Below are 19,415 nucleotides of genomic sequence, written 5' to 3'. Positions count from 1 at the left end.
TGATCCTTCAGAAATCATTCTAATATGCTGATTTACTGCTCAAGTGTGTCGTTCAGTTATACGATTCTTATATTGATGTTATGTTCATGTTGTTGTTTCTGTTTTCCTATTCCCTGTTTAGTTCCTGTTTGTCTGGTTTCCTGTTGGCTTTGGTTTCTAGGTATTCTTGTTTTTTCTATGGTTACCCATTATCTTCACTTGAGTCTTGTTTAGTTCTTAATTTACCTGTGTATTTATTGCCCTTAGTTTCCTCAGTTCATTGTCTGGTATGGTTTTTACATTGATGGTGCTCTTTGCCTATTCTTGGCTTGTTAAATAAACTATATATTCTGTGACATCAATAAACATTTCTTATTATTATAATCAGTGCTGGAAACATTTGTGCTGCTTAATATTTTCGTGAAATCTGAGTTTTTTTTTGTTGTTGATATATTGATGAATAGTTCAGAAAGAACAGTATTTAGTTGAAATAGAAATGTTGTTAAATTATAAATTTCTTTACTGTCACTTTTGATCAGTTTAATACATCCATCCAAATTAGTCATAATCATGGTTCCTGTTTTGTGTCCCTCATGTGATCTTGACATGTGCTCCTTTGTTTATGTGTCATGTTTTCAATAGGTGTGTTCATGTGAAGCGGAGCTGCGTAGACAGAACGGTGTAGTAGGACATCAAAGTAGTGTGTGAGCGATTAGAGAGCAGATGGCTACACATGCTCTCGTGGTATTTTAATGTCACATACCGATCTGGGGTGCGTTTCCCAAAAGCAAATATAGTCGTAACCAATAGAGTTTAATGAATCTTACGACCATAGTTAGCTAACGATGCTTTTGTGAAACGCACCCCTGTCTGTGTGTAGCACAGTGTTCTCAAACTCAATTCCTGGAGGGCCACAGCTCTGCACAGTTTTGCTCCAACCCTAATCAAACACACCTGATCCAGCAAATCAAGCTCTTCAGGATCACTAGGAACTTACAAGCAGGTGTGAATTGGAACTGGTTGGAGCTAAACTCTGCAGAGCTGTGGCCCTCCAGGAACTGAGTTTGAGACCACTGGTGTAGCACCACTACGTCATTGGTTCACTGTCTTGCTTACTTTCAGGTGTGTCTTGTTTAGTCATTAGCTCATGTGTATATATAGCCCTCATATTTCCTCTGTTTCCTGTCTAGCTTTACTTGTGAAACCTGCTGTTGGTGAATTTGTCAAGACTGTTAAAGAGATGTTGAAATATTCCTATTTATGTTATGTCTTAGTTCTGTTTGTTTTGTACAGTAGTTGGTTTACTTTTATTCAATAAAGCTGTGCTTGGGTTCTAGCCTTCAGCTTATCATCAGTGGACTAAAATCAGAAATAGCTTGTGGAGGAAATTTTATTTTCAGTATTTACTTCACTGTTCTAAAGAGTGTTCTTTAGACTGTCTCCGTTTGCATTCAAAAGTATGCTTGAGTTTGAGCTGAGAGATAATAGGAAATCTGTGTATGTGTGCAAGACAAGTGTGTGAGACCGAAATGTTATTTTAGTTTTTTAGACGTCCTGGCTACTTGGACAATGATTGGGTTAACTGTTTGCTTTACACCACATCAGAGAGGGTTATAGGACATTTTCATGCTCTGCATATAGAGTCTGAACAGCTGCATTGCGATCGGTCTTGATCCAAATTAACCTTGATCCCTGAGCCATCTTTCTACTAACATAACAGGATATATAATGTATGCATGCATTGAATTTGTTTCCTGTGCTTTAACTTAAGGTCATTTGTTTAGGTAAATACCTTTTGGAGCAACATGAGCAGCTGTTTTTTTTAAACTTCAACTGAGGCGGCACTAGAACTTTCAGATACTGGTGTCACTTAACAAATATTATGTTATATGTTGTATTGTGTGTAGGTGGTGCTTACTCTTACCTAAACCTAAACTTGTCCATGGACACAGAGAGGTGGCGCGGTTGGCTGGAGCACTTGTAGGTGTTGCGGTCGTCCATGGGGATGATGTCTACATCACTGAAGACGAAACAGTCATAATCATACTCCTTTAGTGCCTCTACATAACCCACATTGAGCAGTTTCGCCCTGTTGAATGTCCCCTCTCCATCCTAAACGAACAGCACAAAGCACATTTACAATAAATCTCATGACACACAGAAGGAAACACATTTTTCTTTTTAGGAGAAATGTAAAGTTAACATGTAAATAAATTAATCGTGCATGGGTTTAATGCAAACGAGATTGCTTTGACATTGATAGGACCTTAATGATCACGGCTAAATCAGCCAATCAGCCATACATGACCCCGCTTTTGTGTTATAAACACAGGGATACACACAAAAGAAAATAAACAAATAAGCATGGATTTCTTAGGCTGCATGACAGTTTGCATGCTGATTTTCCTGTGAACAAGGTGAACAGGTGGTGGAAAGGGGATAGAAATGACAAAAAAGAAACATAGAGAGGAGTTATGTATTGATGTATAGAGACATGTATTAGATGATATGTTTAAGTGAAATTTATTTATTAATTTCAGAATCTTTTAGTATTTGGTGCGCCTCCCTTTTGTTTTAATGGCAGCAAAACTTAAGCAAGAACAAAAAAACACTACCATTCAAAAGTTTGGGGTCAGTTAGATTTTATTTTATTTTTTAAATAGATCAAAAGATTAAGCGGGAATCTATTTGGAACATTTTCAAATTATATTATCCAGAATGATTTGAGAATGTTCCAAAGAGTGTCTTGTCCTTCAGAGTTCAAACAGCGACAGAAATTTGCTTACATTCGAGTGGTCACCTAAAAATAGTGCAGAACTTCAAAAAATACCTTATAAATACATTTTCAGGTTTTGTTTTACATTAAAAACATATTTATTTTGAGGCTGGTCTCAGACTTTTGAACTCCCCTCTACATCAAACAGTAAGGCCCAATCCCAATTCTACCCCTTAGCCCTTCCACTTTCCCCTACCCCTCCGTTTCGCGCGTTCACGTGAAGGGGTAGGGGTGTCTCAATTCTCTTTTGGTTGGAGGGGTAGGGGTAGGCGAAGGGCTAGACAGCTCTTCAAACGAAGATTTTTCGGGACCACACTTCAAACGAAGGGGTATGAATTATCTCAGTGTAAACCGGCTTCAGGGTACACTTCAAGGGACAAGGGGAAGGGGTAGGCGGAGGGGTAGGGGAAGGGGAAGGGGAAGGGGTATAAAATTGAATTGGGATTGGGCCTAAATCATCAAAACTGATACTGGACACTGAATTATGGTTTTGATTAAATCTTAACAAAGTTACATTTACTGAAGCGAGCAGCTCCTACAAGTATCAACTATTTAAAAAACCAGATTGACCATCTTTAACAGCAGTAGTCTGTGAGGCAGATCAGACCCAATCCAGCACAGAACATCACAAGCTGCGTCATAAAAAGTACTTTTTACTACACAAAATGTTCTACACCCAATCAAACAGAAAGAAACAGGTGTTCTATGTCTGTGCGTGTTCTCAGGTTGCATTTCTCTTTTTCTCTTTTGTTATTGCACAGCAAATTTCAAAGCAGTCGAATGTCAGACCAAGCATGTTGTCTATGCAAAGCCAAGTCACCGCATTTCCATACTTCAAGGTGAAAGTCTACCCGGCAAACCATCTATCTATCTATCTATCTATCTATCTAACAATGTGTAGATCTGTTGGAGGGTTGTGTGGTTAGATCAGGTGTGGATTTTAGCTCACTGGAATGTGCATGTATTGAATTGTGTGCAAAGTGAGTGTCTCTGAGATCCGGATATCTCTTCTCCACCCTGCTCTGTCATCTGAGTAAGAGCAAAAGTTAATAAATAGTTTGTGAGTGCTGTACCTGTTGTATGACATAAATCCCATAATCGAGCTGTTGCCTCTGTATAATGGGGTGAAGGTAGTGGAGCCAGTACTTCAGGTGTTCACCTCTGTTTCTGAATGGGATGATTATTGCAACTTTTTGTAGAGCCACACAATCGTTGGGTTTATACCTGCCACCCATCCCCAGCTGTGGATTGCCTTTACGCACCATATCCAAATTTACAGGCTCAGAAAATTCAACTCGCATTGGACCCACTAGGGGAATGGGGAGAGAGAGTGAGCGAAAGTGGGGGTCAGAGGGTTTGCAGATATGAAAGAGGAAGACTCCTCTTATGCAACAACAGTTTGCTTCCTGTCTCAAACAAGACAAACTTCCTTTCCCTATTTTTTGCTCTTTTTCTCTTAGTCTCTCTCAGTGTTTTTTCTCCCAGCTTTCTCTTTTACTCGGACTGATAAGAAGGTAAAGCTTTGTAATATAAGGATATGCATTACCTAACACTGGAAATTATTTTTAAGACAATAATAATAATAAAAAAGACCTTTTGTAACCTAAAGTTCATGGCTGTTATCTTCTGTTCATCTATGCTAAGCGTACAGCTAAAAAATAATTAGCAGACATTTGCATTTAAAATGTATCTATTTCTCTCCTGGAAAAGGGCACATCAATATTTATGACACATCCTGTAGGCCTACTACACAGATTTCATCCAATTAGATTATTTCTAGTATAAGAATGTCCCTCCCACTAAAACCACCTAAAACCTACTAGTATGGCATTATTTTAATGACAAATGTCGAGAGCGCATTATTGTAGCGCAAAAGCACATTAATATAATGCATGAGCGCGAATCTCTCCGCACGCTCAGATTTAAGCTGCGTGCACTTAAAACGTATCTCTCCTCTCACTCAAACTTTGTCCTGTGCACTCTCAAATCTCTGTGCTCATGCACTATAGATATGAATTATTTTCATTAAAAAACAGGTTATCATTATGCACATATTATCAAAATCAGAACTGAAAACAAACACTGGATTAAAAAAAATCCCAATAAATGTCCAAACAGCCATGCTATTAGAGCATTTATTGTATTATATCTTGCATCATTTACATCTATTTTTGCATTTGATGTTGATTTGAGGAGTTGTTACTTATTATTGTCATCATACCAACTAAGAATTTATTGCAATGATTTTAAATTCAGTTGAGGTATCTGACATATTATGACATAACATTGATGTTTTATATGAAGTCTTTAGAGCCATAGGCTATAATATGTTGTTTTTAGATAAATTGCTCAGAGACCAACCAGTTGGACAGAGGTTATATGTACAAATCATCCAAGCACCCAATTCCTAGCCATTTATATAGGTTACATTTAATTAACATAGCTAAATATTATTAAACTGGAAAGACATTAAAGATCCATCTTTGACAAAAGAATTCCAGGTTCAGTTCACTCAGCCAATTAAATTTCACGTAGTATTTTCATCAGTCAGTTGTGGAGGTCTGATTGGTTTAAGCTTTATTTATATAGCACCTTTTAAAACAGTGTATACAAAGTAGCCTACTTTACAAAGAGATGCATATGTGCATTGGCAGAAAAGATCAAAATACAAACATAAAAGAGATATAGTAAAACAAAGTAGCTACAATAACCAGTTTATGTTAAAACAAAATACAACAATAAAAAATCAAGGAAAGGCCCTGCACAAATCTGTTTTGAGACTACATTTTAAAAGTGCATAATGATAACTTTTGACAAAGTTTAATTCAGGTGCAAAAAGAATCAATATCTATAGTGCATGAGCACAGAGATTTGAGAGTGCACAGGACATAGTTTGAGTGAGAGGAGATGACACGTTTTAAGTGTGCGCACTATCTCCGAGCGAGAGCAGCGTGTATCTGAGCGTGCACGTCCGGTTTTGTGCGAGAGCAAAAGAAATCCATGCACGAGCGGAGAAATTCGCGCTCGCGCATTATATTAATGTGCTTTCGCGCTACAATAATGTTCTCTCGACATTTGTCATTAAAATAACGCCATAACTAGCAAGTAGATAGCAAATCACAGGTGTGATGCAAGCATTGTCACAACTCTGCTGGTGTGCCCTAGTTGGCCACCAGAAGTCATTGTGTGTTTATTTGAGCACATGGCTTGTTGTGTGTTTGTTGGTGCCATGTGCGCTCCTCTCTATTGCCTGACCCCACCCTTCTTGTTATCTCATTATTGTTTCAGTTACTCCACCTGTGTCTCCCTCGGTACCCTCCTCTTTGTCTCCCTATTTATTCTCCTGGTGTCTGCAGTCCTGTGCTGTTTTGTTGTTTTATGTTAGTGAGTTTTCGTCGTGTGTGTGGTAGGCCTATGTTCATCTTGCCTTGCCGTCCTGGCCTGCCTGTTTTTTCCCCCTTCGGGGTAGTGTTTGTTGTTGTTGTTGTTGTTGTATTTTAATAATAAAAGACCCATTCTTCCTACACCTTGAGTAGGGGTGCTCCGATTTATTGGCTACCGATCACTGTTGGCCGATAATCACATTGGGATGATTGATCAGCGATCTCTAAAAAGGCAGATCTAAAAAAAAAATTAATCTCAAGGTGATGACGCTGCCGTGAGAGGTTTGGCACGACATGCAGCGGCACCGTCTCTGTCCGGTGTGGGTAGAATAATTATAATGCTGAAGGTGAGGTACTCCCCTTCATATTTCTTCATTAAATAACTTCTAAAGCAATTTGAAAACCTTGTGTGAGATGTAATTTCACAAACAGCGTGAGTGAATCACTGCGCGTGCTCTTTCTCTCTCAAAATACGCAAATGGCTTCAAATCACCACATCGTGTCTAAGCGAGCTGCACAGTTGACAGGAATTGTCACTTGCACAATCGAGACAGTGTCACTAAAGTTTATAAATTGCATTACTTTTTAATTCTTGCCAGTGTTTAACCATTCAGTGCTCGTGCGCTCTCCTGGAGACTGAGCGCTCATGCACACTCGCAGCGCACACACATAACGTCAGGTTCTCATTACTCCGTTTGCAATGTGTATGTCTATTTATTTTTTCTTTCCTGGGCTCATGTTAACGAATTAAAGCATTCACTGCTCATGGTTGCGGTCCGGCAGTGTGTTCCACTAGCGGTGCGTCTGCAGCAGGGCAGAGATAATTTCCACACAAGTCTATTGCTGCACAGCACGTGTTGAATTAAAGTAACAGTGCATTGTTTGCAGTAAATATGAACATGGATTGAAACAAAAATTTTGTAATTACACCATAAATGCATATTATTAAAATCTGCTGTGTTTCACAGTCAACACATATGGCTTTTTGGCTAGGTTTAAAGGGAAAGAGCACTTTTAGATAAACAAGGCAACTGGATGGCACTCGTGGAGGTAGGAAAACAAAGTTCTTTATGAACTGCGGGATTGCTTGTAATAAAGATTTCAATGCAAAAGGAAATGCAGTAGAGCTGACTATTTCTGTCAATGGTAAGTTTGTGGTAACGTAAGAAAAGTAGTTTAAATGTTTGCCACTTGCTTGAGCAACTTAATATATCAATCTAGAAGTAAATGCAAAAGTAAAAAGCATTGAATAATGTGTTGCTTATATTTATTGTTTAAACATGCCTGTGAAAGATTGTATTACTGTACTGGGTAAAAAAAAAAAGAATTGCAATGCTGAAAAAGCACTTTCAGTGACAGTGTTTGGATTTGAAATCAAAATAATGGATAAATATTGTGTTTGTGGTAAACAGCCATGGATCAGGAGCGGTCTCCTGTGTGAAAACAGTCAGTGCTGCTTCCCCTCTCACAAGAGTCACCTAAGAGGGGAAATTCCCCCCATTCAAAAATGAAATTCAGGCCCTGAATAAATGTCTAAAAATAAATAGTTATAAATGATAAAAAGAAGACTTTAAAAAGATCGGTATCGTTATCGGCAGATACTGCTTTCTGTGATCGGCCTCAAAAATCCTGATGGGAGCACCCCTAACCTTGAGTCCTCGCTTCTTCCACTCACCCGCCCCGTGAAAAGTATAGCCTTTAAAAAATAAAGCTCTTCTATCTGTCCAACACAGTTACATTTTTAAAAGTGTACTTGACTTAGGCCTAAAAGTAGGCCTAAGTCAAGAAATGCAAGAAAAACCAATTTTGTTCGATGTCAAGCAATTTAGAAGAGAGTTGTGGTGAGACCAGGGTCTAACTAAATATAACATTTTGACTCAAATCCAATTACACAAATGTGTGTTGTCTATGTTGGTTAAACAACCAATTCAGATATTTCTTATCCTTCTTTTGGAGTAAAATTTGTGAAACTAGCCCTAGTCTATGGACGTAAAGTTAACAAACACACACACACACGTTTGTTTCTGTGAATTGTGGGGACTTTCCATAGACTTCTATTACTTTTATACAGACCAAACGATTTTCTATCCCCATAACCCAAGCCTAACCCAAGCCTAACCCTAAACCTACTCCTTACAGAAAACCTGTTTGCATTGTTACATTTTCAGACAAACATAATTTACTATTTAAAAAAAAAAAACACAGGCCTGTCCCCACAATGTCAACATTTTTTACTATCTTTGGGGACATTTGGTCCCCACAATGTAGCATAAACAAGTGTATGTATACACACACACGCAAAGAAAAAAGTTTTAATTTCAGTTTAACTTACCCAAAAGTGGTGACGTCTCAGGACATGGTTCTAGTACTGTGGGTTCCTCTTCTACATCATCTTTAATGACACTTCCATTAGAATAGATCAGTTTATTTACTTCCACCTCTGCTCCATTGTCATACTGGATGACAAGTGCTGCTGTTCTATGAGTTTGAGAAGTAAATATATCGGAGTCTAATTGAATTTTCCGGTAATTGGTCAATTTTGTGGGCGACTCTGTTAAATAAAAAAACAGTGCAACGACGAGATGAACCCCGCAGAGACACACGAGCACGACGCAGGATTTAGTGAGGAGCCCCACATTGAGCAGCACCGACTCCTGCATTCTCACAGAGCTACGGGAGACCACTTCATTTGCGAAGAACAAAACTCTGTAAGAACAGAAACACCTGTGCCTCGTCGTTCATCAGATGATGACCAGGATAATCCTTTTCCTGAAACCTTTTATGATATTGATCGCGTCTGGCCCCTGTAAATCGCTGTTTTGTCGGCATTGGTGAAGAGAAGTCTTGAGGAGCGCAGGTCCACTGGAGTGACAGCAGTGGGCGTTTCTTGCTCACTTTAACAGTAGTAGAAAAGGCTACGACCTATATATCATAAGGCTGATAATGCAATAAAACAAACAAACAAACAAACCAAAAACGTCTTTAAAAATGAAAAAGGTGAAATGTATAGAGTTAGGCATATTCTAAGTGGTTAATTTATAACACACACACACACACACAGGTTTGTTTTTATGGTTTATGGGGACTCTCCATAGGCGTAATGGTTTTTATACTGTACAAACCGTATTGTCTATTGCCCTACACCAACCCTATCCCTAAACCTACCCCTCACAGGAAACTTTCTGCATTTTTAGATTTTCAAAAAAAACTCATTCTGAATTATTTATAAGCCTTTTGAATTACGGGAAAATATCCTCATTATAAATCACCTTATTATCGTTGTAATATCTATGTCATACCCATGTTATTATACAAATTTGTGTCCTCATAAACCACATAAACATGCACACACACACACACTCACACAACATCTGCATATAATTTACCAAACATATAAGGCTTTACAAATCGCTCATGTGTATTTGGAAATACAGTGGCCCGAGAAAGAACAATTAAGACACACTTTAAAATGTATGCATTAGCAAAAAAAATGATCAAACCAAGTGACATCCGCAAACAGACAATTTCTCAGAACTAACTCAAGTTCACACAGGTGTAGTTATCACATGGAAATACACTGAACAATTCACTAACGTTTGACAACCTGAAAGTGGTAATATGTTAATGAGCTTGTCATTTTCTTATACAATGCAATAACACTGTTTTTAAGTATTCACGTGTCTTGACATTTTGAAGTCGCTGTATGAAAATATGCGAATCAATTAGACATTACATAGGCTACTGTATCTTGTACCGTAAATTATTGGGTCCCTAAGCTACAATAAATCGGGCTTCTTTCAGAAACTGATCATATTATTTATATTAGTTAATATTTCCTCTGTTAGTTCAAAAAATTCCCAAGATATTTTTGAAGGTACAGATTTTACATAAGATATCTTCTATGACAGGTACTTTAATAGTCTGTTGGAAATAATTGCATCATGCAACAGTCATTAAAGTCAGTGATTGATTACTGATGAGCTCTTCTTTTCTCATCAACAGCGCCCCCATGTGTTGGTTTGCGTGATCAACAGCACATCCTGCTATAACATGATTCTCGCTGGTCTCTGGTGGAATGAAGGAATGAATGATCTGCCCAACTCAGTCCTTAGCCGACTTCAAGAAACGGCAAAACACATCTCCCTCTCTATTCTTTTTCTATTTTATCTACTTGAGTTCTTTTTATTTATTTGAAAACCGTGACCCTCTAGCACCTGCTCTTTTTATTCTATTCTTTATTCTAACTACTTGTTTTCTTTTGATTTATTATTTAAAAAATTGCTATGTGTACTGCGTTAGACTAACCGAGACTTGTCATAGTACTTACAGTACATATAATTGCTCTTTTGTTGGTTTTGATTGCTTGTTTTGTCCTCATTTTTAAGTTGCTTTGGATAAAAGCATCTACTAAATGACTAAATGTAAATGTTATCTGCCCTTCTTCTGCATCTAGTTTCATTGCCACCCTAAGCAAATATTGATGTGTTGAAGACTATAGTCATTTATTTAGTTAGTTAGCTAGCTAGCTAGCTGGTCCTGGCCATGATTTCTAAATTTCCTAAAATGTCCAGGTTTTACCCTTGTTATGTACACGTATTTGCATTGCTTTGACTGTTCTCTGTGGATCCCACTTTCTCACACGCCACAAATGGTTTATAAATGCTTGCACACTCTTGATCAAACTGCTTTTCAGTCATTATAGCTACCTTCAGTAAGAGGAAAACAAAGCCAAACACTGGATATTTTATGCAATTTAGAAGTCCCTGCCAAGACTTGTCCAGGAAAAATTTGGTGTTATGAAAGATAATAACAAATTTGATTGTGATTTCTCTGATTATTTCTGATCATGATTGTTTAGATCATTCTTAATGACATAAATCAGATTAAAAAATTATTTTTTTTGAAAGTTGCTCAGGATAACAGAGGAGAGCACCGTGTTTGAATTCAGAGTGGGTAGGCCTACATTTCAGCAGTGCTGTAACACACAAACTGAAATGGTGAGATCTAAATCATCTACTCTAGTTCAACAGCAAGTCTTATCTATGTTTGGACTACTATTACACAGTAACAGTACAGTCAATAAAACGCAGTGGCACGTCTCTCTTAGAGAGAGTTACACTAGTGTGTGGCCTGGGTCAAAGGTCATCCAGTCATGTGACTAGATATCTATATCCTGATTCATGAAGTGAAAGCTTTACTTCATAACTTAGTACATTGGGACTAGAGTTTGTTATGAAGGAGAGCAACTTTATGGTCTAAATAATCTTTTCCTATAAGCGACTGAGGAGAGAGTATCGCTCCTGTACTCCACTAGCAGAACGGCAGTCTTCGGAAATTTCAGAAATCATGTGAGTTACTTCTGCTTTTGAAACACTTTTTAGAGTTACAGACAGAGAATATTTGACAGTATAATTGATATTCTGCATTCTGTGCACTTTTTTTTTATTTAAATAAAGCATGTACATTTTACATGTACTGTTTAGATACTGTTAATTCTGAGATAAATCTTCACTAGTTTTATATTTAGATTTAAAATAACATATTTATATAAAAATAGGTAAATATGTATTTTAAACAAAATTAAAAGTGGGTTAGTGTATGTTCTGTGAGGCATATTTATACTTACAAAGACATTATATAGATATTGTTAAAATGTATTAAAAATTAATTGATCATTAATACTATTAAAAACTAACATAAATAGAAAAAAACAGATTTTTAGTGCAAACAAGGGACGAAGAATTCAAACCAAAAAAAAAAAGTTAGGGCAATTTTTCTGTTGATATGGGGAAGTGTTTTTAGGTCACTGGTGTGTGATAAATCTTATCTGTTAATATGCAGATAAAATATGTTTTTAGGGCACAACGTCTTATATAATAATAATATAAATGATGATAATTACCCTAAAAATAATGCTTACTTTGATTAGTACGTGGGTCAGTTTGATCACAATTTTACAGAATGTAATCACTGAAGCTGTTTTCATTCAGCTTCTATTTTTCATTCATGCTGTGTTCTAACCCCTCGCTCATTCTTTCTCATTTTGCTCTCTCTCCCTCTTTCTCTTAGGGCGGAATGTCAGAATGGAATGTCAGTGGATTTGTTCCTGCATTGCTCTCTTGTTCCTGCTGTGAGTGCTGCCTGCATTTGTCCAGACAAAACTCTCTCCCCTCAAGACAAACATGCAACACTTTTTCTAGAACAGGAAGTGATGCTTCACTGTTAGATAAGAACTGACATGATTATATGAATTTTAGATTATACTTCTATACTTACTAGTTGGTGTCAACTGGTGTATCATCTTGTATATCACCTTGTGTTTCATGGTGTATTAGAATCGTTAGACATCTATCATTTGTGCATTTGTAATATAGTTGTATTCCTTTGTTTTTCAGGTCTGCATTGTGTTTCTGCTCTCATTTGTACAGCGCAGAGCGAGGGCTCAGCCCTTTGAGGATCGCTTCCCATATCTCAGGGGTCGATTTGGCATCGTGGTGTGAGTGATATATTTGAACAAAATCTGTAGATCTAAGTTTAATATACATGTTTTTAGTAAGTGCTTTTTAAAGTTTTGAGTGAGTTTGTGTATGTTTGTGTATTTCTTTGCAGGCCGTTGGATTTCATTTGCAGTCTAAGTAACCGATGGTCTTATGGTTTTGCATTTGGTGCTATTGCTCCCAGTGTGATTCAGCTTTTCTCTGAGTCCTATGCACCATTTACTGTGCCTAACTGGGCTAAAGGTAGTTTAAATATAACAATGCATATGTCATATGATAATAAGAAGAAATGCTTCGTGAGCATCAATCAACATATTAGAATGATTTCTGAAGGATCATGTAACATTGAAGACTGTATATATATATATATATATATATATATATATATATATATACTCTTTGTAAATATTATGGATATGTATTGTGAATATAGTCTTGACTAAAGGAGTTCTATTATCTAGTTTTAATCAAAGGAAAGTTACAGTCCATCTGCTTGTGTGTCTCTTTCAGCCATTGTGTACCTGGTAGGAGCAATAGAAGTCGGTGTGGCCTACCTGCCATTCTTTGCTTGTCTTTCAACGCCACACCGATTACTAGGAGGGGTTTTAGGTCTTCTTTACACACTCACGTGGTACATGGAAACACTCTAGTTTTCTATTTGTTGTATGCTTCGTGTCAACATATTAGAATAATTTCTGAAGGATCATGTAACATTGAAGACTGTATATATATATATATATATATATATATATATATATATACTCTTTGTAAATATTATGGATATGTATTGTGAATATAGTCTTGACTAAAGGAGTTCTATTATCTAGTTTTAATCAAAGGAAAGTTACAGTCCATCTGCTTGTGTGTCTCTTTCAGCCATTGTGTACCTGGTAGGAGCAATAGAAGTCGGTGTGGCCTACCTGCCATTCTTTGCTTGTCTTTCAACGCCACACCGATTACTAGGAGGGGTTTTAGGTCTTCTTTACACACTCACGTGGTACATGGAAACACTCTAGTTTTCTATTTGTTGTCGTAGCTGTAAAAACATTTGTGGGTTGCTGAACTGTTAATTTTTTAATATTTCATGGGTTTCAGGCTCATTGTGAGACTGTATGACACGATAAGCTGTCCCTCTGGAAGGGTAGGTGATTATAATTAATAATTAACTTTATTTTATTAATGATTAACTTATATTATTTTCATATTATTATGCTTAAGTTAAGATTAGGTATACGTTCAAAATGTGCAATAGTGTCTTTGAATATAATATAATACTTATAAGTGACAGAGGATAAATGCAGAATTAAAGCCCATTTTCCTGGTTGCAGATTTTAGGTCCTTATGAGAAATTGATCATCCTGTGGCCGTTCTTCCTGTGTCTGTTTTTCCTGCTGGGACGGTTTGTGTGTATCATTGTGAAGGCAGTAAGAATCCACCTGCAGCTACTAACCGATGAGGTCAGATCATGAGTCTTGTTGTAACTTATGTTATTTTACGATAAGGTTATATTTGGTAGCAGTAGCGTTAATGCAATAGCTAAAATAAAAACAATGAACAATACTTTTACAGTATTTATTAATCTTGGTTAATGTTAACTTCTTCATATGCATGTACATTTTTAACATGTTAAATTAACATGTACATAATGGACAAACATGAATCTACATTGAACAATAGTACAGGTATACTTATAAATTAACACAAGAGTAATGTTTCTCTGATATACAGAATGAGGAGGATCTAAACTTCCATCAGTTCATATATGTACAGACTCTACTGAAACGCTCCCCTGAACGGTACACTTTCATTCAACATTAACATGCATTTATTACTGTATTCTCACCAATCAGCCAATACTCATTCTTCTATTGCCCCTTAAGGCCAGAGGAAAAGAGTTGGTTTCGAAGGAAAGTGTATGACTGGGATCCTCACTTTAAATTCCCTAACAGGATGATCGGCACATCCATTATCTCTTTGATTGGCTTGTACACGGTCAGTCAGCACTCACTAATGTACACATTGTTTATTGAATTTAACTTAAAACTAAAAAATGCAAATGTGTTTGTCTGTTTGTAGTTAACCCTAGCAGACTACAGGTTGAGTGACTACACTTTTGACAAGCTAGATGCTTTGATAGACTCACTTGCAGAGATTGCATCATCCTGTAATGAAACAAGCAATGTGTTCACGTCACTCATTCCCAGGATGAACGAGTTCAGCTTTGTTGCAAGAAGTAAGATATAAGATCCACCTCTTTTTCTTCTTGTCTTTTTGTTTCTGTCTTTGCACATATTTTATACTACCGTTCAAAAGTTTGGGGTCAGTGCATTTTTTTTTTATATTTTTTTTTCCAGGAAGGATTAATTAAATTGATCAAAAGTGACAGTAAATATTTCAAATTTTGAATTATTGAATTATAATAATATTTCACAATATCACTGTTTTTACCGTATATTTGATCAAATAAATGCAGCCTTTGTAAGCCTAAGAGGCTTCTTCAAAAACATTAAAAAAAAAAAATCTTACAGACCCCAAACATTTGAAATGTAGTTAGTAATAGATAAATGCAAAGACAGACAGAAAGACACATCTGATGCACAGTAAATTATTTACAGAATATTTTCTTTTTCTCAGGGTCTTGGTTGGCGACGACTATTTTTTCCACTCTGACATCTGTTACTTACACTTTTCACGTGCTAGTATGTTACAGGTATGTTTATTTAAGCATTCTTTATGTACAAAATTCAACAATTAAGCACTTTCAGTAATTACCCAAAGGTAGTGTAACGAGGCGAACGAGACATGCGGATCCATTTGCAAGGCTTTATTTAGACAGAGACGTGGTCATAAAACAGGCATGGGTCAGACAGTGGCAAGCAGGTCCATTACAGGAAAGACAAAAGAGTATCCAAAGGAAGGTGTGAGTCAGTCGACGGTGAACGCAATCCTGAGGGCGAGGCAAATGGGGAATCCACAAGACGAGCTAGAGTCCAGGTGAGGTGCAAACACAGTCCGAAACAGAAAGGCAAAGGGTAATTCCGAAACAGGCTATAAATTCCAAGGCAGGTGGAGATCAGGCGAGACGAGATAACAGGCCAAGACACGGGTAAACAGACTAAGAACTAGGCTAGACTAGACTAGACTAGACTAGAGACTGGGAATGGCTCCGTAAATGAGCTATCGCTATACATACACTGAACAAAATTATAAACGCAACACTTTTGTTTTTGCCCCCATTTGTCATGAGCTGAACTCAAAGATCTATGTACACAAAAGGCCTATTTCTCTCAAATATTGTTCACAAATCTGTCTAAATCTGTATTAGTGAGCACTTCTCCTTTGCCGAGATAATCCATCCACCTCACAGGTGTGGCATATCAAGCTGCTGATTAGACAGCATGATTATTGATCCCAAACATGCTCAATGGGTGACATGTCCGGTGAGTATGCTGGCCATGCAAGAACTGGGATGTTTTCAGCATCCTGCGAAACAATACTCGGCGTTGAATGGTGGTGTGAGAGTGATTTATGTAGTGTGTGTTATTGGTAGCAGCTGTGTGTGATTGGTTTCAGGTGAGTTTGTGATTAGTGCAATGGAGCATGGGAAATGTAGTCCAGGGTGATGTGTAACAGTCTGTGTGGTGTGAGAGTCACTATAATGGGAGGGCGACCTCTGGTGGCAAGTAGACGGATGTTCATGGACAGGATTCGTTACAGGTAGTATCATCAAATCATTAAAAACGTTACCAAACAATGAACTGAATTTATGACTGCAGGAAACATTTAAAGAGGTTGTGGAGGGGACAGAAAACTTTTCTTCCAGAGAAGTTCCATAAACCAAGCCCCGCCGTTAGCGTGGTAAGTAAAGATTTTTTGTAAATGGTTTCCTCTACGACTGAGGACAACCATTATAAAAGCATTTAAGAAAAGTTGTTGATCAAAATGCCAAATGCTTTTCTTTCTCAGGCTGCTATAACAAGATATTCAGGCTGGCAGATTGCCTTCACTATGTGGGGTATGTAAATTTCTCTAAAAAGGTTGATTGATTGTCTCATGACCTCATATGCGAGACGAGCTGAGTTTACCTTCTATTCAGAGAGGTCAATACCTTCACGGTCATCTGTCTTTGGCATGCTTTGTTTACTTTTGTAGTGTCGTAGCCAGAGTGACTCAAATATAAGAAAATATTTAAAGTGACATCAGATGTTTGTTGTATTGATTAAACTGATTTTTTTTTGTTTCTGCAGGGTTTCTGATAGTTCACTTTGTGCAGTTTCTTTTTGCCTTGCTGTTTGTGTATGGAGTCGTTCTACCAATCCAGAAGGGACACTTTCTCAGCTGGCTTTCTAGTGTAGGCATCATTCTGTGAGTTCCATTAAAGACATCTCATAACCAGTGACATTTTTCATAAGCATAATCATCAGGCCATATTTTTGAACTTGCATGACTACATATTTTATAGCTAACATAATGTTAATTTATTAGGATAAGCAGCATTTGAATGGCATTAAACTGTGTTTTATGTGATTGCAGGCTGACAATACTCTTAGTGATAGCCTTGGTGGTAGTGCAGATTATTCTGGTCCAAGTGTTTTTCCTGCAGGACAAACTCTCACCTGATGACAAAGAAAAGCCCCTTGCACTCAACAACAGGTAGGACAACTACAAATCACCTTTTTAAATGAAAATCAAACAGATGAAGCTGTAAATATGCATTGCCCTTAAACAGCCACGATGATGTGTTGCTATGTGGTTGATAAGTTGTTGTGAGTGATAAAACGTAATATGCTACTGTTGTAAATTTTGGGTAGGTCAGATTTCTTAATGTTTTGAAAGAGGTCTCTTGTAATGTCACCATGGGTTGCAAATATTAAATATATAATACAGTAAAAACAGTAATAATGTGAAATTTCATTTAAATTTAAAATAACATTTTAAGACATACTTTTCCCCCCTAATGGCAAAGCTGAATTTTCAGCATTGTTCCAGATGAAAACAGCTGTGCTACTTAATATTTTTGTGGAAACTGTATTTTTGTGTGTGTTTTTCCCCCCAGGATATTGTTGCCTAGAAGTAACAGCATTTATTTGAAATATACATTTTTGTAATGTTATAAATGTCTTTACTGTTACTTTTGAACATTTTAATGTGCCCTTGCTGAATACAAGTATTGCTTTCTTTCCAAAAAATAATATAAAATAAATGTTACCCTTTAGTGTATATAAAAGCTATTTTTATTTATTAATGTTTTTAATAACCCAAGTTTTTCTTTTCCTTCCACAGAAAAGCATTCCACTGCTTTAACTACTTTTTCTTCTTCTATAATGTGGTTATGGGGTTGAGCAACAGCATTTTGCGCCTTTTAAGCAGCTGCATTGTGGGTACATGGCTGGTGTCACGCATTGACCGGACCATCATGCAGCGGGGCTACGAGTCCATGGATCCAGGTAATAATGACATATGCAGTGCTGTTCATTTAATTTTCTAAATATCATTTTATTCACAAAGTAGATCAGAGGAACATGATTAGAATTAGATCAGAATAGAATACAATTAGAATTTTATTTATTTATTATTATATTTGAGTATTTTGGTTAATTAATTATATTTTATTTATTAAATATATTTGGATGATTAAATATTTTTGCCTTTACAAGACTGTCAAATTTAAAATGAATTCTAATATGTTTGTACAACGGTTATAATTTACTTTCTTTTGGGCAGGGTATAGTACATGGATTGGGATGATATTTGCTGATCATTATCATAGCAACCCAGTTATGGTGTCTTTCTGCCATCTACTGCTTGGCATAACACTGGAGAAACGAGGACCTGCAGTGTCCTCCTATGCAACTTTTAGCAGTAACACAAGTAAGAATGACTCCAGGTACACCACAGCACAAATTCCTTTAAACAGATATCCCATGAAATGACTGTGCCTGTCTGCTGTTTGACAGGGTGTTCAGTAGGGGGCAGAGTACGTGTGCGCTGGCTCCTGCTGTACACACTGCTGAGGAACCCTGCACTCATCCTGCTGAGAAAGAGAAAAAAAACTAACCAGAACGACAACCAAGACCCACTCCTCTTAGCCCGAGCCATCACCTCACAGGCTCAACAAGCAGCTGAACTGGTCAACAACAAAACTCCAGAAACAGAACCAACACAGTCAGACATATGAAACCGGTTCCTCAGTGTGCACACAGACTCCATGATTCAAATTTGGAGTTTTGTGTCTGTGATTATTGCACTACGGATGAAATTAAATTTAAGGGGATATAGACTTTGAAAAGATTTTTGTAAAGGAAAGATTTTTGTATTTCCTTTTTGATACAAAGGGCAAGAATGAGAATCTACCTTCCTAGTATACATAACTGCACTCATCAAAGCCATTACATGGGGTCTCGAAGACTGGATTTTATCAGAGAACTGGACTGAGAAAATGATACATTCGAGGTCTAATGCTTTTTGTGAGCTTCTGAAACAAATTTGAATGATTACGTGTTTGTTGGTTAAATTATATTTTGTAATAAAGAATGTAAAAGCTTAGTTTGGGTGAATTAATTTGATGGTTTATGTCAAAAAAAAAAAAAAGTGGTACTACCATAGTGTTTTTTTAAAAAGGGGTCATATGATGCGATTTCAAGTTTTCCTTTCTCTTTGGAGTGTTACAAGCTGATTGTGCATAGATAAAATCCCCGAAGTTGCAAAGACTAAAGTCTCAAAACCAAAGAGATATACTTTATCAAAGTTAAGACTCTGCCACGCCCCCCTAAAACGGCT

General features: G+C 37.0%; 2 protein-coding genes across 3 annotated transcripts in view; one reads left to right on the top strand and one right to left on the bottom strand.

Annotated features, from left to right (window-relative positions):
* LOC107565367 (beta-1,4-galactosyltransferase 1-like) overlaps window positions 1-8,933 on the bottom strand; it is a 10,116-nt gene extending 1,183 nt beyond the window's left edge. Inside the window, exons 1-3 of the mRNA XM_016250585.1 lie at window positions 8,471-8,933; window positions 3,829-4,064; window positions 1,904-2,091 (exon numbers count right to left, since the gene is read on the bottom strand). Coding sequence (XP_016106071.1) covers window positions 1,904-2,091; window positions 3,829-4,064; window positions 8,471-8,798 — 752 coding nt within the window. The 5' untranslated portion in view covers window positions 8,799-8,933. The remainder of the gene's footprint in view (window positions 1-1,903; window positions 2,092-3,828; window positions 4,065-8,470) is intronic.
* Window positions 8,934-11,325: 2,392 nt separating this feature from the next.
* On the top strand, window positions 11,326-19,182 carry stra6l (STRA6-like). Of its 2 annotated transcripts, XM_016249084.1 has the most exons (19): window positions 11,326-11,486; window positions 12,208-12,268; window positions 12,534-12,634; window positions 12,748-12,878; window positions 13,146-13,266; window positions 13,731-13,776; window positions 13,964-14,092; window positions 14,364-14,431; window positions 14,516-14,627; window positions 14,712-14,868; window positions 15,270-15,345; window positions 15,468-15,629; window positions 16,412-16,493; window positions 16,602-16,650; window positions 16,883-17,000; window positions 17,169-17,288; window positions 17,919-18,082; window positions 18,360-18,506; window positions 18,593-19,182. In XM_016249084.1, coding segments are annotated over exons 1-19 (2,067 nt in total). In that variant the 5' UTR covers window positions 11,326-11,484; the 3' UTR covers window positions 18,814-19,182. The 2 variants fall into 2 exon arrangements, with proteins under 2 accessions (XP_016104570.1, XP_016104577.1); XM_016249091.1 differs by lacking the exon at window positions 15,468-15,629.
* The last annotated feature ends 233 nt before the right edge of the window (window positions 19,183-19,415 follow it).

This window comes from Sinocyclocheilus grahami, unplaced genomic scaffold, assembly GCF_001515645.1.
Source record: "Sinocyclocheilus grahami isolate Dianchi unplaced genomic scaffold, SAMN03320097.WGS_v1.1 scaffold25.1, whole genome shotgun sequence".
In the NCBI taxonomy this organism is placed as follows: domain Eukaryota; kingdom Metazoa; phylum Chordata; class Actinopteri; order Cypriniformes; family Cyprinidae; genus Sinocyclocheilus; species Sinocyclocheilus grahami.
Note: the sequence above shows the minus strand (reverse complement) of the source record. Positions and strands in the feature narration are given on the sequence as shown.